Source organism: Musa acuminata, chromosome BXJ1-6 (assembly GCF_036884655.1).
Source record: "Musa acuminata AAA Group cultivar baxijiao chromosome BXJ1-6, Cavendish_Baxijiao_AAA, whole genome shotgun sequence".
In the NCBI taxonomy this organism is placed as follows: domain Eukaryota; kingdom Viridiplantae; phylum Streptophyta; class Magnoliopsida; order Zingiberales; family Musaceae; genus Musa; species Musa acuminata.
In genome coordinates, this window is record NC_088332.1 from 9,247,821 (window position 1) to 9,272,297 (window position 24,477).

The window sequence follows — 24,477 nt, forward strand, 5'->3', positions numbered from 1 at the left end:
TAGCACCCTGTGAGAGTGATGCATACTATTCAGTGGGTGTTTTCTTCACAAAGCTGGTGAGAGTGATGCATACTATTCAGTGTACAGAATGGCAGTTGCCAGTGGACTCCTCCAACCCTCATCAGCTGAATCACATCAATTACTTTGGACCAAATCAAAAGAGCAATTACATCATCTTTTATTCATGGACATGTTGCAGAAACATGACATCAGAAACAAGGACCACATCCACTTTATGATTGTTTTGTCATATTCCTCTGTTGGAGCAGGAGAATCCCATCCTGAAAAGTGCAGCCTGCTGGGCAATGAGAGTATAATTTTCTCTTCATGCTCCTCAGATCTTATATGCATAAGGTTTACCTACAGCTACTAGAAATTTGATGGCATTTGAGTGGCAGCTGTAGTCATATCATCTTTCTTTGCTCTGTCATTGGCAGTGATGATCATATTATCCTTTACTGAACCATGTGCTCTCTTCTATTCAACAACATAATCCAAGGACAGAAAAGCAACCCACAATTCATCATGAAAATTTCTGCATTAGCATGAAACAAAGCACATCATTGCATTCATTTCTGTCAGTGACACAAAAAGTCAAGCTGATTCCAGGCTTAAAGAAAAAAGATACAACTCCAGCAAACCTAAGCAAAGTTTTGCTTAACACATTTGAGTTCCTGACTTCAATTAAACTATGTTTCCAACAGTGACAGGGAGTTTGAACAGCACAAAGAAATATGTGAACTGTTGAGTATATATGATCAAGACTTCAATAATGCTGAGGAAGGAAGCCTCATAAAGAAAGCTTCATTATAAATGCTGAGGAAGACAAGAATGGCTTGTGTACCATTCCAAAGGCCAAAATAAGAGATTAATTAGGTGACATCAAAGAGTTGAAACATCCATATTAGGTTGCTTTCAATATTAAAGGACAGGACTTGACATTGATAATAACCCAGCAGTGCAAAGTTAGATCTGCATAAGCAAATCAAGGACCAATAAGCTTAACCTGCATTAATCATACTCATGTGATGCAAAAAAATGACAATGGTTACATGTTTCATACATATTCTACACAAGAAATAGTACACAATTCTTTCTTTCTTTTTTGTTTTTGGTTGCCCAAGTTGACCATTTATTAGCATCTGACAGCTAAGAACTGTAACAGATTGTGCAAGATCTTGTGGTTTTCTATGCTTCAACAGTATCCATGAGCATCTGATCTACGAATCCTGCCAAACTACTTGTTGATCAACCTTAGTGCAATGCCACATTCCTACAAGATGCAAAGTCTGGCATCTCACATGCTTTTTTATTGCTTTCCACCTTATTTTCCTTTCTTCACATACCATATTTTGAATCTCAGCAAAGCTTCAGCTTAGACTGAAACTTCTGACTCTTCAACATATCTCAAGAATGTCATTTGTTTGGAATGTGCTTAGCTTCAACCATCAGCTGTTCTCCTTTTGTTGATATTTCTTTTGTGTTGTGTGGTAATTACCTAACAAAAAGAAAAATAAAAAAGATGGAATCTTAGACTGCCACATCAATAATTGCAGGAGATAATTGTTAGTATTCTATTAACTCAAGCTTCTGCTGCCAGCCATGTGGTTAGCATTAACATGCTTTCTTCCTTCTTTCCATTTCTTAATGCTTATTACAGAGAGAGATCAAAGGTTGGAAATAAGGCACCAAGGAAAATTCATGAACATATACTTCTCTACCATCTCTGTTGCTGATCATATCATTGTCTTCAAATCAATATTTTCATCCCTCATATAATGTCACAAATTTATGGAGAAGTTGGAACTATCAGATCCTTAGGCTCTGATTCTTAGTACTTCTCTCGTACTTTGACATTGAAGCTTCTCATTTCTTCTTGTTTTTAAGGAAGAAACCCATCTTATAGATGTCATTATCATGTAATGGCACTATTTCTTAGTCAAATATTAACTAAACAAAGGTGACATCATGTTACATGCGGTAATCTCGAAGCAAAACAATAAAAAATTATTGCAACATAGAATCATTTATTATAACATCATATTTAGTCCAAATAGTATTTGGAGGGTTAGAAAATCCAAGTCCAATAAAAATGCACAAAGTTGATGATGACATCTATAATGGGACTAAAAAGAATCGCATTGTGTCTCCTTTTTCAAGATTTTATCTTGTAAGAGTAAGATCGTATGGAATTCATTTCAGTGTAGATAATTTTTCCTAGTTTAGACAACTTGCATCAATAAAAACTAATAAACCATATCATGATATCACCAATTTAGATTTCACTTCCTTTAGATTCTTTCGAATATTCCTCATTAGTTAGTGTGGTTGGATTTGGTCGAGTCCAATAGCCGTATTCATGTCGGGTCCCGATGCGGTGCCTCGCGTCGCAGGTCGATGCGACACAATCCTCTCCAGTAATGGATGGTCCATTGAGGACTGACATCATCGACTGGACGGCGCAAGTAATGGAGGGGATACCGGCGGCTTCCCCATCACCCGTTTCCATTGCGCTGTCTCTCCCTCGCCCTTTGGCTCCACCGCTACATAAGTTGGCCGCTCGATTTCCCCTTCTCCTCTCAGCCTCCGTGTCGAACCTTCCGCGCGCGCGCGAGAGAGGAGAGCAACAAGCTGCGATCTTTCGACGTTTCTGCTGTTGGTTTCGCCGCGGGATCCTCTCAGGTCCTCCCTCTCCTTTCCCTGTCTGTGTTCTTTGTGATTTCGTGCAAGTCCTTCCCGATGGCTAAGGATTAGGGTTCTTGATGTCATCATGTGTTCGTAGTTTAGAGCTGTTGTCTGATTGGTTTGTGATGGGATTTGACGTTCCCCTGACTTCGATTTGGCGGATCAAGTGTTTCTTTTTCGGCAATTTCGGTTCTCTGGAACGCTGGGGTGTGTGTGTGTGAGTCTTTGGTTTTCAGTCGATCCTTTTGTTCTAGAAAGAAAGGGAGAGTTTTGGTAGAAGAGCAGTAGCTTAAGTTGTTTAGATATGATGCTATAAGCTATAGATTTTGGTTGGTTGTATGTGAATTGGAAGGGCCTTTGGGCGGTAGTTTGGCTGGTGACGATTTGTGGAGCTTCTTGATGGAAGAAGTCCACCCACATCTCCATATAAAGGTTTGGATCAGTAAAATCTCCATATCCCGATGAAAATTACTGTCTTCTTTCAGCCATGATAGACAGCATGTGGCGTCCCCTCTTCATGATAGCATACGTCCTATGTGTCTGATTATTAGGAACTTTAATATCTAAAAGTGAATTCATGGTATCATTCATTAATGGTTCCAAAGATATTTTTGGGATTTAGAATCGTTTTTTCTACATATGCATATGTATATTCAGTGGAATGACAAGAAATGATAAAATGCTTTTGGAATGGCTCTATATTATTAAACGCTTTCTATTTTGTATTTTGTTTAGATTGAGCTCAGGATGAAGTTGAATTGTCTTCTGTCGGTTTAGATTGATATAGCCTTTAGTGATTTGCTTGTTGGTGTATATGGTTAAGCTAAATTTGTTATCTTTATTTGATCACTTTCACTATGCATGCCAAGCTTATATTTTGGTTATTGGATACTGACTGAGAAGCTTCAAGAGGCGGTTTAAGAGGTTCAATGCTTTCGTTGCCTATATGTTTAAAATCCTTGATCATTTTATTAGCAACCGAGTCAGAATTGTTTGGTTGTATACTTTTATATATGAAAATCCTTTATTATCTTAGGCAACTCAAACCTACATTTGGTGGTGACTTGTATCCATGTGAATTTTCTATGTGATATAGATTATTGCTATAACTTTTTGTTTAGAAATTGGTCATGCTTTAGAAGTATAAGCATCAAAATAAAATTTTCAGTTTTTCAGTTCTTGTTGCCAGGGTTTGCAAAACATATGTGTAGTTACTTTTAATTGCACTTCATCATTTGCAGCTTTATAATTATATTCTGATGAGTGCATGATCTATAGAAGCATTTTGATCATTAATCTTATTCCTAAGATGTTCTGTAAATTCTGTTTTCCCATATTGGTCTAATGAAGCTTTCTTAATTCTTTCTTATCATGCAGCCTTGTATATTATTCTCAAGAACTTTACTCCCCAAGCTGTCAATATAACAATGGAAGCTAAGATAATCTTTTCATAAAGTTGATTCAATTGACATCTCATAGATGTCATGGTTTTCTATTGGTGGATGCTGCAATTTCTAATTGCCCTCTACTTGTAAATTTCCTTTGCGATCAACTAATAAGTAATGGACAGAGCAGACACTTCAGGCTTTGTTAGTGGTGGAAGTTGCAAATTGACATTCCACGCTTATTTTCATTTCACTTATTCTATCATCCTTAAAGCCAAAGCTTCAAGAATGATTCACTAATATATAGAGCTGGAAGTCCTCTGTATCCTGGCCTTCCTTCTGCGGCCTACCTCTGTCCAACCTCGTTTTTGCAACTTTTCCATTGACGGATATGACGAATTCAACCATGGCAGATCTGTCAAAGGAAAAGCAACCTTTGATGAGTTTTCTAGTGACAGAAGCAGGGAACTTCTCAAGATCTGGCACAAGCATCAGCATGGGTGACACAACATTGCGCTTGAACTCCTCAAGCTATGAAACCAGCAGAACTGGTAAAGGAGTATGTTCTCTGAGCAATCACGAGCTTTCTGCTACGGATGATGGTTGTCGTTTGGTTCTTGGTCTAGGTCCAACTCCAACTTCTTATGCTTCAGAGTATTATTGCATTGCTGGTGGAATTAATAAAACAAAAGAAACTGCCACCTGTACAAACCAAAGCTGGAGCTTGGAAACTGATAGTAACATGTTAGAACTTGGACTTTCAAGAGGAAATGTGGAACCAATGGTTACCGTGGATGGCAATGCAAATTCTTCCTCTTCCAACTCCAAGCAAATATCCAGTGAAAAGCATCACCTGATTCCAGTTGTTGATGAAAGTTCAACATCAGCCAAGAGAAACTCAGGGGGATATATGCCATCTCTCCTATTTGCCCCGAGGCTGACAATTTCTATTGGTATGGTAGATGCTCCAGGGACCCATGATCCATCAGACACTGGAGCTGATGAAATCACTGATAACAATCATCTTCAGTATGATCTTCACCAAACGACTGAGCACTTGTCTGCTTCTGAGTCATCAGCTGGTGCTTTTTCTGCCTCTCCTAGTGTCTCTCAGAGAATCCATCACCGTCATCCTAGGAAATGCATGTTCGAGGGCTGTTCTAAATGTGCAAGGGGGGCATCTGGTCTATGCATTGGACATGGAGGCGGTCAAAGGTGCCAGAAACCTGGGTGTAATAAGGGCACTGAGAGCACTGCAGCTTTCTGCAAAGCTCATGGAGGAGGCAGGAGATGCCAGATGCTTGGATGCACCAAGAGCGCTGATGGTAAGACAGATTTCTGTATTGCTCATGGAGGTGGGCGCCGGTGCACTCATTTAGGATGCGCTAAAGCTGCACGAGGTAAATCAGGTTTGTGCATCAAGCACGGAGGCGGGAAGAGGTGCATTGTAGAGGGGTGCACTCGAAGTGCTGAGGGCCAGCCAGGGCTATGCATCTCCCATGGTGGAGGGCGTAGATGTCAATATCCTGATTGTTGGAAAGGTGCACAGGGGAGTACCAATTACTGCAAAGCTCATGGCGGAGGAAGGCGATGCATTTTTCAGGGTTGTACTAAGGGAGCCGAGGGAAGCACACCCCTGTGCAAGGGGCATGGTGGTGGTAAACGGTGTCTTTTTGAGGGTGGTGGGGTATGCCCGAAGAGCGTCCATGGTGGGACACAGTTCTGTGTGGCACATGGAGGGGGTAAGAGGTGTGCTGTTGCGGGGTGCACAAAGAGTGCCAGAGGCCGCACTGATTGCTGTGTGCGCCATGGTGGGGGGAAGCGATGCCACTTTGAGGGGTGCAATAAGAGCGCACAGGGGAAGACAGATTTCTGCAAAGCCCATGGTGGGGGTAAACGGTGCACATGGGCCCCATGCTGTGACAAGTTCGCAAGGGGAAGGAGTGGACTCTGTGCGGCTCATGGTACGATGATGGCCGCCCAGCAAGAGTGCGAGGCTGGGAAGACTGGGGGAATGATTGGTCCAGGCCTCTTCCAAGGGATTGTCGCCTCATCCGTCACAGTTGGAAGCAGCATGGATAATGGTTATACCTCTGCAGGTTTTAGCTCTGTTTCAGACTGTGTTGAGTCACAAGCAAATGCGAGACAGCATCAGCTTCACATTCCGCCGCAGGTTCTGGTCCCCTTGTCCATGAAATCTCCTCCTCCATTAGTGTCAATTGGTTTTGGTGGAGGTGTCGACGACAGCCAGGAGAAGAACTCTGGGTTTGTGGTCCCTGAAGGGAGGGTGCATGGTGGGGGCTTGTTGTCTCTGCTGAATGGGAGCTTAAAGAATGCTGTGGATGCAGGGTTTGTTTGATGTTCCTGCTGATAGTTTCCCTCGAAACGAAGACGAACAATAAAAGTTGGGTCTCTGATGAACTGTATCGCATTATGTTCAGTGTTCTTATGCCTCCTTGGTTCTGGAAGAACTAATAATTTGTTGCCCTGCGGGTTGCTGCAACAGGATTTATGGCAACGTCTTTGATGTAAAGCAACGTATTCTTTTCCATTCTTAGTTTTTCTGTTGGGTTGTGATTTGTGTTATGTCATGAACTTTGTGGACGTGGGTGTGAGCATAGTTTTCTGTGGAGTTGGAACTGAAATGCCTCGTTATATCTGTAATGTTTGTAAGTTTATGGTTTAGTCTGGCTTTGAAATGTAAACTTCTTGTTCGCAGTAGGCTTATGATTGTAGTTATTGGAGCTTCTGGCTTGTCATTCTTGGTCACCATTTGAATCCACAAATTATGCCGTACTGGTTGATTTGTATGTGAAGAACTTCTGGATATGACTTGTAAAAATCTGCTTTAAAGGTGCAAGCAGTTTTGACTCTCATGATTCATGAAGCTGACAGTAAGTCTAGCTGGTCTCATCAGTGTTCTTTGGAATTCCATTAAAGCTGCTAATGGAGAAGGCTCTAAATGAAATCAAATTCATGGATTAAGTTCTTTGGGAGAGTCGATCTGTATCTTCTTACTTGCAGGTTGTTTCTCTGTCAAGTACTTTCTTCTCTACTTTGCACCATTTCAAGATTAAAGTTGAAGCTGTTCTATCAAGCAAGGGGGTTTCTCAGTCGAGGTCGAGCCACAAGCACACACAGTCAAAATCATCAGCTGCTGAACGAGCATGAGCAAGAAGGCAAACTGTTGACTTCCAAGTTAGCAGAACCAAAACCGCGTTCGTGAATCCGTGTGATCGTCTTCTCCGCGGTTGCGTGTGTTTGACTTATGTTCATCGTGCATCATCAGAGGGTGATTGGTTTGGATCACCACAAGATGAACGCTGCTGGAGACGTGGTCTCCATGAAGGCTTTGACCTTGCCGTCCTAATCTTTCCTCGCAAAATTAGCCTTCTTTCTCAACCAAATCCGATCACATTGTCCCATCAGAGAGAGAGAGAGAGAGAGAGAGAGAGAGTAGCGTTGAAAGGTAAATCCATGTCTATTTCAATAAAGAAATCAACTACAAACAAGATGAACGGATGCACAGATTCCATTGTGGAATCTGAGACACGAGAAAAGATCCAATTTTGATACCATCTGCGGTCTCTCTCTCAATTCTCCTGAGAGTAGAACTCTATAATTTCCTTCAAGTTGAGCTGCAACAAAGAAGAAGACGAGGAGGAGGAGGAGGAGGAGGAGCTGTCGTTGTACACCAACCAGAGCATGTGCTCGAAGAGGATGTGGTCGACGTCGACAAAGATGGCGCCTTTCCGCCTCGACCCCCTCCCCTGCCGCCCGTCCCGCGCCACCATCTCCATCAGCACCCGCAACGGTTCCTTCTCGAGGACGAAGCGGTCGACCAGGAACACCCGCCTCTCCTTCCCCACCACCAACTTCACCGCCGACTCCTCGCCGTCAGAGGAGTCTTCCAAGGTGAGCGCACGGTAGCCGAGACGGGAAAGGGTGGATGGGCGTCGGAGGAAGACGCAGCAGCCGACGGAGGCGGCGTCAGACTGGCGATCCCGAGGCGAATACATCATCGAACTGGAGACAGAGGCGAGGACAGAGCGTGCGATCGTGCTCTTGGCTGCCTGCCTTGATGGACTCGGTGTTAGGGTTATATAGACTTTGGACGCGGTGTTGTAATTATCCTCGAGGCGAAGCGGGAGGCGCGTCCCCATTAATTATTTTAGGAAAGTGCGATCAAATAGTCATATTTATATATTTCATAAGTTGTGAAATATTAGTCAAATATTAAAAAAAAAATCGATTTTATGTAAGTAAATATTAGTCAAATATTAATACATCGAATAAAATTTTGAATCTTCGAGTTTTGGTAAGTAAGTATAGTATATCATCCCCCTATCTATTTTATGTTAGATGCAAAAATATGTCGGATGAGGGTTTCGAATCGTAGTTTATAATAAGTGAATTTGGTATGTTATCACTAAACTTATTTTAAGTTAAGTAAAAATATATCGGATGATGTTTTGAATAAGTTTGGGTCATCAGTATCAAATTAATATTTAAAGTAAAAAAAAATTATTAACCACAAGTATTTTAGATATAAATGTTTTAGATAAATATTTAGACAAATATTTTAGATATAAACATATCAAATAAGATTTTGGACCTAAATTGTATATCTTTTATTTTTAACTCAAACTAACTAATTATGGTTTTTTTAATACACATAAAATGGAACAGATATATATTACTAGTGCATAGTGAGTTATATATAATTATATCAAAAGTCACAAGAATAAATACTATTTTGGGTGGATGCAAAGCATCTATAACAGTGGTGAAGACCACGTCCACAAAAGGCAGGTGTGAAGAGAAAACAAAAAAGTTGAAGACAACATGTCCTCCCCCTCCTTCCCTTCTTCTTCGTTTGATAGATGTGTCATGGATTGACACACCTTTTTTGACTTGTTCTATCATCTATATCGTAGACGTAGTCTTCTACCTAATGATTGAAGCTTACAATAGCGACCAATATCAACTCGATATATATATATATATATATATATATATATATATATGTATATATATATATATATATGGAAATCGGATTCCACCTCTTCATGGAAATCATTGAAATTTTTTCTAGTTCTTTTACTAGACCTACCGCTCTCACTACTATTTCTATTTTCAGTACAAATGAAGTTATAAAAGTAACTGTCACTGTAATTGTTGGTACTACCCGAAATAGAACTATTAATACTGACTTCAAAACGAAGATAACTATCAATGCAACTATTAATGTGATTATTCCAACCAGATTGAGTATCATACATGTAATGATAATAGTAGTGATTCTTTTTCTTAGACCCCCTACTCAAATAACTAGAAAGTTTTTTTTCTAGTTCACTCAGAAAAGAACTATCATTGTCAACCTCAAAAATCTGATTTTCAATATCAAAATATACAGAGTAACCGTCACAATTACTATCCCTAACTAAAAAAGTGTCATCAGAGATCAAACTCCAAATATCCTTGATTTCAAATAAAGAATCAACATTAGTGAAACTATAATTACCACTATGATTCCAACTAGGAATCTTTTTCTTCGTATCGTTCTTTGTATCGTTTAGAATAGGTTGTTCACTTCTACTGGTATATCCAATACCATCAAGACTATCCATTGATTTACTTAGCCCACACCTAGATTTACTTAGCCCACACCTATGTTCTAACTTCTCGTTAGACAACATCGAACGGAACCACCATTTTCCCATAGAGTCTTTCTACCCCCTATTTGATGAAATACAATACATTCGATGGATAATCATTTTACTTTCACTATTTGATTTCTTATCAGAATTAAGCGTACGAATCTAATCCTAATAATTAGGATTGTTAATTAATAACGAGTAAGTATTGAAAGAACGAGTAAGTATTGAAAGAAATGATTCTCTTTTGTGGGAAGCCGAGGTATCACTTCAATATATATTGATAGAATCTTTTTATAAATTTTAAAATAGAAAGACACAGCTTTCTTCCATGTGATGTATAAATTCTCATCGAAAATAGAGATAGTTGTTTATTTCTATAAATAAAGAATAAAGAATTTGTTCTCGTATAATCAAATAATTAAGTTTCTATTTTAACATGGAACGAAAAAGACTATATAGGATGGGTAAAGGAGCCTTTCCCTTGGCTTGATCTATGGCCTGAAACTAGGAGATATAAAAAAGTCCACCAATCCCAAGGATCCATAATTAATCCAATCCTATGGATCCAACAACAAACAATAGAAGTATTGAGTTGTTTAGTCTTCGATCTTATCTTGTATATATATAGGTAAGATCTATACATCTGTACATATAAAAGATATATGCAAATACATAGTATAGAATGCTCATTCTTTTTTTTTTTATTCGGCGATCGGCCCAATCTTTTTTTTAGGAAAAGATTGGGCCGACTTTAATTGCAATCAATTAGGAGAACAAACAGGAATTACTGAATTATGCACACTTACTTTTTCTCTTTATCTAGCTTATCTACTGGTTCGAATTCGAATTTGATCTCTTTCCATACTTCACAAGCAGCGGCTAGTTCAGGGCTCCATTTGCTAGCTTCACGGATAATTTCATTACCTTCACGAGCAAGATCACGTCCCTCATTACGAGCTTGTACACACGCCTCTAAAGCCACCCTATTAGCTACTGCACCAGGTGCATTTCCCCAAGGGTGTCCTAAAGTTCCTCCGCCAAACTGTAGTACGGAATCATCCCCAAAGATTTCGGTCAGAGCAGGCATATGCCAAACATGAATACCCCTTGAAGCCACGGGCAGAACACCTGGCATAGAGACCCAATCTTGAGTGAAGAAAATACCGCGACTTCGGTCTTTTTCGATATAATCATCACGTAATAAATCAACGAAACCTAAAGTCATCTCACGTTCCCCTTCCAGTTTACCTACTACTGTACCGGCGTGAATATGATCTCCACCAGACATACGTAATGCTTTAGCTAGTACACGGAAATGCATACCATGATTTTTCTGTCTATCAATAACTGCATGCATTGCGCGATGGATGTGAAGAAGTAGGTGCCTGCCCATGGATTCAGCAGCAGTTCGAAAGGTTGACCTATTCGGGAATCTCCGGATCTATGCTTATTTTCAACTCCCCGAAGCATTTCGTCGCTTGCTACGCCCTTCCTCGTCTCTGGGTGCCTAGGTATCCACCGTAAGCCTTTCCTCGTTTGAACCTCACCATTAACGTTAAGGCTATGCCATCCTAAGGTGCTGCTAAATAGAAGGATCTTATCAACGTCCATGAATGATAAATCATAAATCGAACTGCCGAATTGGGTGCTATCATAGTATCAGCTAAGTTCACGGGCTGGAGATAAGCGGACTCGAACCGCTGACATCCGCCACAGGGTAAACCACCGCCTCTCAGGCCTCCCCGACTAATTCTACCATAGAGGCCAACGATAGACAATAACTCCCCCCCCCCCGAACACAGCTTACAACTTTCATCGTACTGTGCTCTCCAAACAGCAACTCTTCTCAAAATCTCAAAAGGTGTAGGAGATGTAAGAATTAATGATAGCTATATATATATATATACATGTATATATATATATATATATATATACATATATATATATATATGTATATATACATGTATATATGTATATATACATGTATATATATATACATGTATATATATATATATATATATATATATATATATATACATGTATATATATATACATATATATATATATATATATATATATATATGTATGTACATACATATATATATATATATATATGTATGTATATATATATATATAGTTAGTTAGTTAATTATATTTAGTTATGATTCTTATACTTAAATAATTATATTAGGATCCATATATTTATGAAAGTGAAACATCTAGATCTATTTATCATTGTCAGTTTTATAAAATATATATATAAAATAAATGATAAAAATATAATTTTAATGCTCTAGTTAATAGTGACGGATGATATCAGTAGTGGCAAATGACGATACCGTAACTACAAGAGGTGAGGGTCACTCGATAACTATGTCGACGCTAATGTAGAGCGACCTTCATCTTTCGTCATCATTCTCCTTATTGACAACAGCCACTCATACTCACAACAGTGTCGTCATCGGCCACCCTGAAGAAGTATTAAAATTATCTTTTATCCATTTATTTTTATATTCTCTTTAATAAAATCGATAGTATTATGGTAAATAAATATAGATGTTTTACTTAAAGATAATTTAATCTTAAAAAAAAAGAGAGGTGCTCTTCGATAATAAATGAAAAAAGATGCTGATCTTGAAAAAATAAAATTAATTTTTTTCAATAAAATCTCTCTCTCTCTCTCTCTCTCTCTCTCTAGACACGTGTGTATATATACACGTATTTTTCTCTGCTTCCTGTGCACTTGGTTTTGATGTAAATATGCAATATCAATGCGCCTGGGCTCCACGTACCACGCGACGTGTCCCATGCAACGAGGAGGCAGGGCGCCGAAGAGGGGAGCGGTTAAAGCACCTGCTTCCCGTCTCACCTGCTACCGGCACTCGTCATGGACGCAGCAGCAAAGAAAGCCTTCGTCACGGCGTGTTCGTCCTCCCTCGTCCTGTTGCTCCTCCTCCTCCTCCTCATCTCTCCTCGCCAAACGTTTCCGTCGCCGGTCCAGGTTGCCGGCCATGGAGGTGGAGAGGGGGGGCAGCAGCAACAGCAGGGCCCGCAGCCGGCCGAGCGGGCCATCGGCCTCACCGGATTCGCGAACCCGTGGGATGCCGTCAGGACCTGGGCCAATCTTGCCTGGATGAATCTTCGGCCACCTGACTCGATGTCCGTCTTCTGCTTCTCCGAATCTCCCTCTCATCGTCCATGTCCGTTATTGTCTTTGTTCTTCAGGTCCTCTGTGTATGTTCGTAAGGTGTTCGACAAAAGTAATTGAATGATGTGACACTTGGTGCAGGAAAAACAATGGAAGGAGTGAGTCGAGTGCAGGGGAGGTGGTGAAAGAAGCAGCCTCGAGGAGCTTCGAGACGAGCAAGGAGGCGGTGGGGCAGGCGGCGGAGTCGGCAGCGAAGACAGCAGAGGACGCAGTCCGCAAGAGCAAGGAGAAGGTGAAGCGGACTTCCTCGGTGGCTGGTGGAGAACCGGATGCAGAGCTTTAGATCGATTCTTACTTACGTCTACGGTTGTAGCAGCGTCTGTAATCTCTCCTCTCTTACTATAGCTTGATGTGGTCTCTTTTCTCTCTGATTGTGGAAAGAATGGTTCCAATGGTTTCTTGTGCATCTCTCCTTTGTGATCTTTTGTTTCCAATGTTCTTCAGATGCTTGCAAGAGTTGTCTGTCTGTATTTTCCTCAAGCGGATGGTGTGCAACTATCTTCACGTGCAAGTACCACTCACATTGCCGTAATTGCAACTGCAGATGATACAGTAAGTGTTTGAGTGATTAAAATGAAATTGCAACTTAAGAAGCATCACAAGTTTTTTAGCTTCTTTACATCAAAGATTTGATGTAAAGAAAAGAAATATTGCATCTCTTGGAGAAAAAACCAAAACCAAAACCATCATTAGATCGTATTCTTGCAGTCAAAGGAACAACTTCGCAACCCTAACCATTTTGCACACAAAGAAAACAGTCGTAATCCAAAGAAAATGAGGGAATTATCTCCTGAATTGATCATTACGATCATTTATGGTGGAAAGTTTCTGCCCCAATCATAATTTATAGTGGAAAAGGAGAAGAAGTTGCTGTAGAGGAGTGAAGATTGACCTCGCACAGTGCAAACAATCTCTCCTTCTTCTCCTCATTTCCCCCAGATTAGAACTTTTCTCCGAAACAAGAATGGGGTGGTCGAAGAAGGCGTGGGAACGAAAGCAGAGACATCCCCCGGGTGCCGGAGATCCCGGGCAAGATCACGGCCTTCCAAAGCCGCTGTCCGAGGTCCCAGACCGCCTCCCCGAACTCGCGCGCACTACCAAGGCCGCCGTGTGGGCTTACACCGGAAGACGAGAGATCCCCGAGGACCCACTTCGTCTCCGGGCCCACCACAAAGGGCTAATCTTGGCGGACGAGGGGTTGCCATTAGAGATCGGCCCCCGAAGATAAAAGCGGAATCCATGGCGTTCCGCTCCTTCGCAGCCGAAATCTCCAAGCCCACGGCCTCGCCTCCTCCTCTAAGAGGCACCGCTTCTCTTCTCCCTCTCAAGATTGTTTCTTCTAGTGAAGTATCTTTGGAAGATCGGTTTTTTTTCTCTTGAATTATGGTTTTGACTCCATCCATCTAATCCTTGATTGAGGTTTCAGCGAACGATCCTTCCAATTCTGCTGCGATTCTTGGTTTGTTGATATGATTGTGTTGGATGGGATTCAACTGCTTAGGTTGCTTCTGTTCTTAATCGATGTAGGGGGTAATGCGGCTCGCTTGCCCGTTAATGCTTGCGCGGCGATGACTTGCTCTGTGGCTGCGGACGGAAACAGGCGATCGAAGCTTGTTTGGGTGTGGACTGAGAGCAGGCAGGTGATGACTGCAGCGGTTGAGAGAGGGTGGAACACCTTCCTCTTTCGCTCGGAACCACGATCCAACGACCTTGCCAATGAATGGTCATGTGAGCTACTAATGCCCGGGTTTCCCTATCCTCCGAATCAAAGCTAGGGTTGGATCTCCAGAACTGTGTTGTTTCTGATGATTGGTCTGGAAACAGTAGTGACTTATTTCTTGATCTCTGAAATGCATCTTCTTTCTTGCAATCTGTGTTTGCCGCATTCATCCGCATGTACTCTTCTCCAACATGTTGCGGTATCAGCTTGTTGGGTGTGCTTTAAGGATTAAGATGCTGTAACTTCAGCTACCTTGTTTTATGTTCTTATTTTGGCATGCCACACCAGTCTAACATGGTATGGATTTGAAGAATGCATTCCGATACATTCATCTGACTTGTTGAACATTGTGTGCTTCCATCTTATTCTTGCTAAACTGTTTTTGGTATCATCTGTGCAGCAATTGCCCTGATAACGCCTCTCTTTATTGATGGGAAGCAGCTGTTTGATGGACAAAGCAGAAAAATTGCATCCTTTTATGAGGTTTCATCTCCACAAGAACTGGAACTCTTCCAACCAAACACAGAAGAAGTAGACAACGTTGTCATAAATTTCCAGAATGAATGGCAGGTTCTCTGCTTGCTCTTGTTTTCCTTCTCATGAAATAAAACATGTTGTTAGTTATTCAGTGTTTGAAGTTGGTATCGTTAATGACTGGTTTATATATCACCATGGAAATGGAGACAAAAGTTTAGCATAACAAGTTTGGATTTAGATAGCTCAATCATATATATTTGTGTTGGAAATTATGCTAGTTTCCTTGTGCATCCTGTGTATATGGGATTTTAATAAAGACAATTATCTTTTTTGACGACTCAATAACCTATTATGCATTTCAAAGGTTATACCTGCGGAGAACATTGTCGCAGCATTCCAAGGGTGTAATAGGACTGTCTTAGCAGTTTCAGCTACTTCAACTGAAGCACAAGTGTTTCTTGAGGTAATTTTATATTTTAGCAATTGAAAGAATGGAGCAAGTTTAGAAAAAGAAACAAAAAAAAAAAGATTCTCAATCTTGGTAATTATCAGTGTCTGCTCTCGTTGTGCCATTTGAGATAACTTCCTAAAAGCATTTCACACTTTCTAATTTAGGCCTTGGAGCAAGGTCTCGATGGAGTTGTTCTGAAGGTTGAAGACATGGGAGAAGTTCTCAGACTTAAGGTACCTTGTGAGACATACATATCATTTTTCAGCTTCTATAAAATAGCGGTTCTCTTTTCCTATTAAAATTGCTATTTTTTCACCATAGTTGTAGGTAACTATAGCAATTTGCAAAACCAAGCACACCAAACTCCAAGAGCAGTCGTAGAATAGAGATGCAACTGTGAGAGACTCTCATAAATGGCTTGATTATTGATGCCAGAAATGTATCACATAAATGGTTTGCTGCATGAACTAGACAACTAGAGGATGAATTAGCTTTGCAATTTTTCTGATGAATTGCTTCCTTCTTTTACTTTATGCAACTTGAGTGGATAATTTCTTCTAGTGTCATCATGGAAGGCTTTCACGGTGCCCTTCCATCAATGAGTTGTGCCAGGCATTTGGCATGTGCTCTGAACATGGACCAAAAAGGGAAAGGAACTTTCACTAGTGGTTAGAATAGATGTCTTTCACCAGTCGCACTTTGTTCACTATCTGGATCTAATTTAAAGATGAACAAAATGCTTCTCTATGTATCTGTGGGCTCATGCACTTCGCCATGCATTAAGATTTTATTTGTGAAATCTTGAGTGGATATCATGAGTTGACAAATTCTTCATGGCTGTTTATAGTTCTTCATTGAATCACAGTGTCATGGACATTCTAATAATTATTTCTCATATTGGTGTTCAATATCTTCAGGAGTATTTTGACAGAAGAAATGAAGTCAGGAATATGTTAGCCTTGACTAAGACAACTGTAACTCGGGTAGAAGTGGTTGGCATGGGTGACCGTGTTTGTGTGGACCTTTGCAGTCTCATGCGACCGGGTGAAGGCCTTCTGGTCCATCTTTTCTTCTTTTTTAAATTTTTTTCTCCTTTCTGTTTCATAATTATCATATCATGACAGAGCTAATGAAAGAGTGAATACACTTGATGTGAAGTCCTTTTCCTTAGTTCGTCGAGACATCTAAAATTGCATGATTTTGATAACATTGTGTTTTGTTTTGTAGGTTGGTTCTTTTGCTAGAGGGCTTTTCTTGGTTCACTCGGAATGCTTGGAGTCAAATTACATTGCTAGCAGATCTTTCCGAGTAAACGCTGTTAGTATCAACTTTGCAATTTGATTTTTCTCCAGGCTACCTTCTTTTTGATAGCTAAATTTTGTTACTGAAATTATGAATAAGCAGCTCTTTGGAACTACTCACCAAGTACAAACTATTAAATTTAGTTATCAACGATCAACATTCTTTCCTTTTTATGAAATGTTGATTTAGCTAAGACAAAACATAGAAGTAGCTCTATTCACTCCTAGGAAGCAGTTCCAGCATGTTGAAAACAACAAAAGAACAAGTGATTCTCGTCAGATTCTGTTAGGTCATCTTTCTCTTGAAGCAAAAATGAATATACGTTGATGGTTAATATATCATGCTGTTTATTAATCTGTAGGGGCCAGTGCATGCCTATGTTGCAATTCCAGGAGGAAAGACTTGCTACCTCTCGGAGTTGCAGGCAGGTAAAGAGGTCATAGTGGTTGACCAAAGTGGTCTACAACGGACAGCAATCGTGGGTCGCGTGAAGATCGAGTCGAGACCACTTATCCTAATCGAGGCAAAGGTTTAACTGTTCCCCCCTGTTTCATTTTAACATGCCAAACTTTAGGTGGTATTGCAAAAACAAGTTTAATCTTTTGCAAGATCCTTGGAACAGTTTGACGTGCTGGTATAGCGAAAAAAAGGGAGAGGGTAATTAAGGATAAATGAGACTGGTCTCTGTTTTATCCCTTTGACAAGGATACATCAGTCTGCTACAACTCAAATCTCTTGGAGAGAAATACTGAAGAAAAAAAAGAGGAAAAGTTCAAACAAATGGTGGTAGAGAAAAATTGTAGAACATTTGATATAGATATGAACATAACTTGTAGTTCTTAAGTTCCAAACTTTGTGGTATATTTTACTGTTTCATATTTTATCGAATATGTCTGTTGCAGGAACACTCAGGAAATGAGACATACAGCATCTTTTTACAAAATGCAGAAACTGTTGGATTAGTCTGCCCTCATGAAGGTTATTTCCTCAGTTCCTTTTCTCAAATCTCATCAAATTCTCAGTTGCTGCTTGCTAACTCTTTGATCTTGCGGTGTCCAGGAAACCAGACTACAATTCCAGTCACCTCACTCAAAGTCGGAGATGAAGTCATGTTGAGAGTGCAGGGCGGCGCTCGACATACTGGGATAGAAATCCAAGAATTCATCCTCGAGAAATGAAACTGTTGGAATCAATCTCTGGAGGTTCTTCTCTTTTCAAAATTTCTTCTTTATAAGATTTGTAATCTATCTTCCTCTCCCAAAATATGTTGGATTTGAACAAAAATCAACAGTGTGTTGCAATTCAACTTTCAAATTCCTTTTATTTGCACAGAAAGAAAAATGTGTTGCACATCAACATTCATTGAATCTACTTATATTCTGTTGTGTTTGATTCTACATAACAGCGAGCAGGATTTCTGGTAATTGCTTCTCATAATTGCATATGCATTGGGATCTAATACATATTTCCATAATGTTCAGCGTCCAACTTGATCAAGGAATACAGAACCTGTTTTGCTGTATTGATGGTTTTTGCTCGGTCTCTGAGAATGATCCAAATCATACCATGGTCTTCAAACTCTTAAATCCACATTTATAAGACAGGACGAGAGAATTCTCGTCTCTTCATCAAATCTAACAATGGAGACCAAGTGTTTGGCCCGACTTTAGCCCATCTCAACTATTCCCAAATCCAAGACAAGATTAAGACTAAAAACTAACACAGATAAAGATTAGTTACTAAGAAAGGGCAGTAACATTTGCATGAAGATTCCTTGCAACTTGCTAATCTGTAACATTTGCATCAACAGAAAACAGGAGAAAGACCAAAAGAATCAATGCAACCACCACTTCTTTCAGCTGGATCCAGATCATGCATTTCTATCACCACAAGGAGATCCACGACGAGCATTCCACAATAAATGATGCAAAGGAACACAATCTATAAACTTCCAGGAAGAAAAACACAACATAAACTAGCTAATCATCGTGATCGAAGATCCACTCTCAACAACATGAGTTTAAATGAACTCTTTTGGTCAGTGTAACAGTGGTGACTACTGATACTATGGCAACTGAGACCTAACAGCCACAGGGTGCAGTGGCTAATGATGATGCCTCGTTGGTGATTTAGAGATGACACTGGAGGGCTTATATTGATCGGCTTGCAGAGGAAATGCTGCAGACTTGAGATCTTGCAGTTGCTCCAGAGAGGCCAAGGCATCAGACATACGAGGCCGGAGTTTGGTCTCATGCTCGATACATTGCAATGCAAGCGTGGCGATGGCATGGGCTCCTTTCTTTGGATACTGGCCTTCCAGCTTTGTGTCCATGATCCGGTATAATTTTCGCTTATCACACAAATAGGGAATTGCCCATTCCACCAGGTTCTGCTCTATACCCATCTTTGTTTCGTCGATGGCCCGGCGACCAGACAAGAGCTCCAACAATACAACCCCGAAACTGTATACATCGGATTTCACTGAAAGTCTACCTGTAAATATTGGATATTTCTATAGTCAGTCCTAAAAAACAACCGAAGCAGATTCAACGGTTATTTGGTAACATATCTGATAACCAAAAAGGAAGGATCAATTATATATCAATGATTTGCCTACGATCATGTCATGTTACCTCCGGAAGAGAAGCATGGGCTTGAACTGTATCAGAAAGTAGATGTTTCTTCACGCACCAACTTTTGTGATCTATAACACATCCCTCTCAGACTCAAAGTTGCCCAGTTCTTTCAACAAAAGTGGCAGTAGGAAACAGCATTATCAGATTGGCCTTCTAAGAGTCATATAATCAGGTCATTTAAGAACTTTTTTTTTTAATCTTTGCTGGCTTAAAAATTCTATAAAATTTCTTTTACCTTGTGTTTCCCAATGCTAATTAAAAGTCACTTAACACAATGTGAATGTTATTTTGTTCTGAAAATTCTTTTCATTTTTACTAAGTGTACAACAACCAACTGATAAAAAGGGTGTGTCTAACTACTGACATTATCATAATCTCGTCTCATACATTTGAAAAAACAACAGATTAATAAAAAATTAATATCAACAAGATCAGCATTCAAAAAACCTGTCGCAATATATTCTGGAGCTGCATATCCATGAGTGCCTATGACTTGGGTCGACACATGAGTTTTATCTCCAGTTGGTCCAGCTTTCGCCAAGCCAAAGTCTGAAAGCTTTGCGTTAAACTCCTGTATCATAAGAAAAGAAACATTCTAAACAGCATGTTTTTCCAACTAGTCATGAGCTTTCCTCTACCCCCTTTGTCCCTAATCTTTACCCATTCTCTTGCTCTTTACATCCATATAGCATACCAAGTCTCTAAAAAAAATACATACCGAGTCAAGAAGGATGTTGGAGGCCTTAAAATCTCGATATATAACTTGAGATTCAGCATCATGCAAAAAAGTGCGTCCTCTGGCTGCTTCAATTGCAACCTTGATTCGTGTTGCCCATGAAAGTGGTTGAGCAGTCCCTGAAGAGAAATATTATCAGAGAAGATTATTCGAAACAATAATAACACACCTCCAAAAAATATAGAGCTAACGAAAAAGAAATACTAATTTATTAAGTTAAGTTACATGTCATTGACTTTGTTGAGTCTAAACCAACAAATTAAGATAACTAATTTATTAAACAAGTTATCAATAATACACCCATTATACCATCACAAGTAATTCCAAATATTTGCAAAAGTGGAGCTAGAGCGAGGTGTTACAATCCCCCCACTTAAGGGATTGATGTCCTCTTCAATGCTCCATGTCGTTATGTACACTAAAGCTCCATCCACGGGTAATCCTTTACCACTTGAGGCCCTTACCATGCCTCAATATTAGGTCGGTTTTGATGTTCATCCTCCCCTCATATGCTTCCATATCATGAAGAGAATTAATGTCCTCTTCAATATTCCACATCATAGCGTATCCTATGGCTCCATCTTTGATATGACCCGATCATCCTCCCTAGGATATCCCATCTATCCTCCTCTCACATGCCTCAATATAGGTCCCTCATCCATCCTCCCCACACATACCTTAATATAGGTAGGTCTTACTTAAGGGATTGATGTCCTCGTAGTGAGATACCCTATGGTTCCCGCTCAAGCCCCTCACCATGCCTCGGTCAACTTTGATACTCGTGCATTCCACCCTCGCATGTCTCAATATATGCCAACCCTGATACCAATTGTCAGGGCCTAACCTGATAGGATAACTAACCTCTTAACTACATTGAACTTAACTACTCGCCCAAAATACTTAAATCTTATGTTAGCAATAGTACACCCATCCTTATAACTCAATCTAAGTACTTACTTATTTTCAATGTAGGACTAATTCAAGGTATTATGGTAACAAATTTGAGTTTGTATGCGAACATAAGCAATACATGAATGATGCAGAAAACAAAAAAGAGCTCAACATTATGTAAATATGGATTTTCTAAAGATGTAGTTTAAGACGAATGATATGCTTTTATTAGGTTAGGTTCCTTTGTTTCTTCCTAAACAATAGCAGTCCCCTAATTGAACAGTCAATGCATAATGCAAAGTAAAATCATGACACACATTCTTTCTATTACATACTTCTGAACAGATGATTTTCCAAGCTGCCTTTTGGCATGAATTCATATACCAGAAGCTTATTGTCACCCTCCGAACAGTACCCAATGAGCTTAACCAGATTGGGATGGTGAAGCTGACCTAGATAGTCGACCTCTGTCTGCGATCATCGGCCAGCAGTAGTCAAAACAAGAAAGTCTTAGCTTCAAGCATAAGGGAAGCAGATGTGTAGGAAGACACAAACCAGCCATTCCTTGTGGCCCTGGAAACTTTCAGGCTTGAGCTTCTTGACAGCAACAACCATTCCATATCCAGGCCTTGAAGCAGAAAAACTTTGTTCATCGATCCAACCTTTGTAGACATAACCGAAACCTCCTTCCCCGAGTAAACTGTCCGGACGAAAGTTTCTCGTGGCATTTTTCAGATCATTGAACGTGAAAGCCTTCAACTGTGACGAGGATAAGATTTCACCTTCAGTTCTTGGTGTAGGAAGACTCCCATTGCTTGTCTTATCGCTATAAGAACGCACAGACAGAGTTGAAGGGGTTGAGTATGTCATTGGAGTGGAAGAAACTGAAAACAAACTTCTTCCGGCAACCGCTTTCGAAGGATCTGTTTGTTTAGGAAGGAATAAAAACAAGAATTGTAGCATAATAATTAGCTTATGGATTGCAGAAAACAATACAATCTGTCATGTTTAGGCATTTCCAGAGAAAAAAGCATGTTGTGAGACCATTTTCTCATCAGTCAAAAGGCAACAATTTGCATTAGAACAGGACTGATCTTTGTTGTTATAAAAAGCTATGCAGCACCAAAAACAAGAATCATGAAAACCCCAAAAAATTCAATTATAAACATTTATGGCATGAGCAACTAGAAAATTGTCTTGTTTGGCACTTGAGTTCAGTAATCTACATAAAAAGGTTCCAACAATTAACGAGGGAAAGCACAACATGATGAAAGGGATTCTTGGAAAAATATGTATGCTAGCACTATCAAGAAATCTAATTGCAGAAAACCGAAACCCTACATGACCTAGCCTTCCTTCATCCCCAGGAACTAGAGCCAGAGTTCGACCAAATTCCCAGCTTCATGCTACAAAGCAGAATCTATGGCAGACTCGAGATATAATACATCGCAAAATCCAAAAGAAACCAAACAAATGGCCACAGAAAACAAGGTGGAAAACGTGAGAACTTCCGGTTGTAGTTCCTTCAAGACCGACTATTCTCTGCAATCGAGCCCACGATCCCATAAAAAAAAAAAAAGCTCCAACTTTCGATCCGGATGCATCAGCAAGATCCCAACTTTAAGCAGGAAAGAGAGCACCACGCACACGGGGAATTCCGCGGGGCGCGGGCGTTCTCGACCAGCGACGAAGAGTCGACGCAGTTCCCCATCGCCTCCTCCCCTGTCAAGATGAAAAGGCCGCGGGCGCATCAAAGAAGTCCCCGGCCCCCGCAAGACTGCGTGGGGAGCAAGCGATTGGCGACCCAAAGGCCGTTCTTTTCCTCCCCAAATCGCTTATCCGCAGTGGTTTGGTGAGGGGGAGCGGGGGAAAGGGTAGCTTTTCGACAGCAACAGCGTGTTGTTACTATTACTGCTATCACGATGGAGAAGGCGAGTGAGGTTGGATTCGTGGCGGCCGTACGGTGTCGGAGGCGCCGTCTCCGTGACAAGTTGCGACGGTGGCGTCATCGTTAGATTCCAAATCTGAAATCGACATGGATTTCTTCCTGCTTCGCTCTGCTTTCCTCACCTCCGCTTTCTTGGATTGAAAGGCCTAATCAACGCAACATGGAATCAATGTTCCCCCACCACTTGTGTTTCGCGGTCTAAAACAAAGTAATTCTGAAGCATACGAACTCCCTTTCCTATTTAAAATTAGAAAAATCAATAATTTAAGTTAGTATATAAATTCTATAATTTAACTTTAGCATATAATCAATCCTCTTTCATCGACTTGTTTGAATATTTAGAGTGGTTCTGTTATAATTTTAATCAACATTTTGTATCCTTTATAAAGTCTTTAAATTATTAAGATGACAAGATTTTTTTTTAAATGTTTGATATGATCGAGCCAATTAGAACTCGACACATGGACATATGTAACATGATGAGAGAATATTCTTTAGAATATTTCTCCACCAATATTTTCCTATGGTTAGGATTTTAAAAATTGATTCTCGTATAATATCTCAAACTAGCTCGAGTCTCGTAATTTTAAAAGTGACGCTCATGACGTGAAAAGCTAGTGCTAAGAGTCTTCTCGAAAGAACATATATCTCTTCGAAGATTCACTTCTCAAGATGTGATGGTCTTCATAAAGTGGAGTCAACTCCATGAGATGGATCGATAACCAATCTCAATACTAACATTTGTTAGTCCTGCATGACGAAGTCAACTCAACTTAGCTCATTTTTTAAATGTTATCATGCTTGATAGTTAATTGTTCATTTATATCTATGTCATATGATAGTGAACTCCTTTGAAGTAGAGGGATCTTATAAAATTATATCGGGGGCTTAACTATCGAGTAAGAAAATATGTTTTCTCCACGAAAGTCACATCAGACACATCACACACTTTGATTGATTAAGGTACGTCGTGCACAAAGAGATGCGATAGCCATGGAGGTATCACATGTTTTGTCCAATTAGATTGTATCAAGTATGTCACACACTTTCCCCATTTAAGGCACGCCAAAAGTGAGAAGACACTTTAGCTATTAAGTCTATGTCAAGCACGTTACAAACTTTATCTAATTGTGTCTTATCGGACGCATTGGTAGATGCTTCGTTCACGAAGATTTGCATTAAGCATATCACATATTTTGCTCGGCATCAAGCATAGGGAGATGCATTAGCCATGACAGTTATATTCATTGTATCATACACTTTAATCAAGAGTAAGGAAACACTTTGGCTATGAAAATTACACAAATACATTGTACACTTTGCCTAATTAGGACATGTTGAGCATGAGTAGACATTATGATCATTGAAGTTATTTCGG

At 40.0% G+C, this 24,477-nt stretch overlaps 6 protein-coding genes across 7 annotated transcripts; 3 read left to right on the forward strand and 3 right to left on the reverse strand.

Moving 5' to 3' along the window:
- The first annotated feature begins 2,492 nt into the window (after window positions 1-2,492).
- Window positions 2,493-6,814, forward strand: LOC135676093 (uncharacterized). The gene is made up of 2 exons (XM_065186903.1): window positions 2,493-2,682; window positions 4,063-6,814. Exon 2 carries the CDS (start codon window positions 4,462-4,464, stop codon window positions 6,427-6,429), a length of 1,968 nt encoding a protein of 655 aa, XP_065042975.1. The 5' UTR covers window positions 2,493-2,682; window positions 4,063-4,461; the 3' UTR covers window positions 6,430-6,814.
- Window positions 6,815-7,532: 718 nt separating this feature from the next.
- On the reverse strand, window positions 7,533-8,251 carry LOC135676094 (uncharacterized). Its single transcript, XM_065186904.1, has one exon. The coding sequence runs from the start codon at window positions 8,231-8,233 to the stop codon at window positions 7,664-7,666; it is 570 nt and encodes a 189-aa protein (XP_065042976.1). The 5' UTR covers window positions 8,234-8,251; the 3' UTR covers window positions 7,533-7,663.
- A 2,281-nt stretch (window positions 8,252-10,532) lies between these two features.
- On the reverse strand, window positions 10,533-11,087 carry LOC135675453 (ribulose bisphosphate carboxylase large chain-like). The gene has a single exon (XM_065185606.1). It carries the CDS (start codon window positions 11,085-11,087, stop codon window positions 10,533-10,535), a length of 555 nt encoding a protein of 184 aa, XP_065041678.1.
- Window positions 11,088-12,387: 1,300 nt separating this feature from the next.
- LOC135675454 (uncharacterized) lies at window positions 12,388-13,221 on the forward strand. The gene is made up of 2 exons (XM_065185607.1): window positions 12,388-12,889; window positions 13,020-13,221. Exons 1-2 carry the CDS (start codon window positions 12,618-12,620, stop codon window positions 13,219-13,221), a joined length of 474 nt encoding a protein of 157 aa, XP_065041679.1. The 5' UTR covers window positions 12,388-12,617.
- Window positions 13,222-13,939: 718 nt separating this feature from the next.
- On the forward strand, window positions 13,940-18,211 carry LOC135582908 (uncharacterized). 2 transcript variants are annotated; one of them, XM_065186906.1, is made up of 10 exons: window positions 13,940-14,241; window positions 14,466-14,666; window positions 15,059-15,228; window positions 15,500-15,598; window positions 15,751-15,819; window positions 16,504-16,644; window positions 16,814-16,903; window positions 17,250-17,417; window positions 17,791-17,866; window positions 17,948-18,211. In XM_065186906.1, exons 1-10 carry the CDS (start codon window positions 14,178-14,180, stop codon window positions 18,064-18,066), a joined length of 1,197 nt encoding a protein of 398 aa, XP_065042978.1. In that variant the 5' UTR covers window positions 13,940-14,177; the 3' UTR covers window positions 18,067-18,211. The 2 variants fall into 2 exon arrangements, with proteins under 2 accessions (XP_065042978.1, XP_065042979.1); XM_065186907.1 differs by having other exon boundaries at window positions 13,942-14,357.
- A 599-nt stretch (window positions 18,212-18,810) lies between these two features.
- LOC135676095 (probable serine/threonine-protein kinase PBL3) lies at window positions 18,811-23,222 on the reverse strand. Its single transcript, XM_065186905.1, has 6 exons — window positions 22,799-23,222; window positions 21,707-22,074; window positions 21,487-21,622; window positions 20,243-20,379; window positions 19,972-20,095; window positions 18,811-19,381 (listed from the first exon to the last, which is right to left on the reverse strand). The coding sequence occupies exons 1-6, from the start codon at window positions 22,860-22,862 to the stop codon at window positions 18,993-18,995; spliced, it is 1,218 nt and encodes a 405-aa protein (XP_065042977.1). The 5' UTR covers window positions 22,863-23,222; the 3' UTR covers window positions 18,811-18,992.
- Between the last annotated feature and the right edge of the window lie 1,255 nt (window positions 23,223-24,477).

Coding starts and splice junctions, on each gene's coding strand:
- LOC135675454 (XM_065185607.1), top strand. CDS start 12,618: ATGGACGCAGCAGCAAAGAAAGCCTTCGTCACGGCGTGTTCGTCCTCC. Junction 12,890..13,019: donor CTTCGGCCACCTGACTCGAT/GTCCGTCTTCTG, acceptor CACTTGGTGCAG/GAAAAACAATGGAAGGAGTG.
- LOC135676093 (XM_065186903.1), top strand. CDS start 4,462: ATGACGAATTCAACCATGGCAGATCTGTCAAAGGAAAAGCAACCTTTG.
- LOC135676095 (XM_065186905.1), bottom strand. CDS start 22,862: ATGGGGAACTGCGTCGACTCTTCGTCGCTGGTCGAGAACGCCCGCGCC. Junction 22,075..22,798: donor CGCCCCGCGGAATTCCCCGT/GTGCGTGGTGCT, acceptor CTAAACAAACAG/ATCCTTCGAAAGCGGTTGCC. Junction 21,623..21,706: donor AGGGCCACAAGGAATGGCTG/GTTTGTGTCTTC, acceptor CGATGATCGCAG/ACAGAGGTCGACTATCTAGG.
- LOC135676094 (XM_065186904.1), bottom strand. CDS start 8,233: ATGGGGACGCGCCTCCCGCTTCGCCTCGAGGATAATTACAACACCGCG.
- LOC135675453 (XM_065185606.1), bottom strand. CDS start 11,087: ATGCATGCAGTTATTGATAGACAGAAAAATCATGGTATGCATTTCCGT.
- LOC135582908 (XM_065186906.1), top strand. CDS start 14,178: ATGGCGTTCCGCTCCTTCGCAGCCGAAATCTCCAAGCCCACGGCCTCG. Junction 14,242..14,465: donor CTCGCCTCCTCCTCTAAGAG/GCACCGCTTCTC, acceptor TAATCGATGTAG/GGGGTAATGCGGCTCGCTTG. Junction 17,418..17,790: donor TTATCCTAATCGAGGCAAAG/GTTTAACTGTTC, acceptor TGTCTGTTGCAG/GAACACTCAGGAAATGAGAC.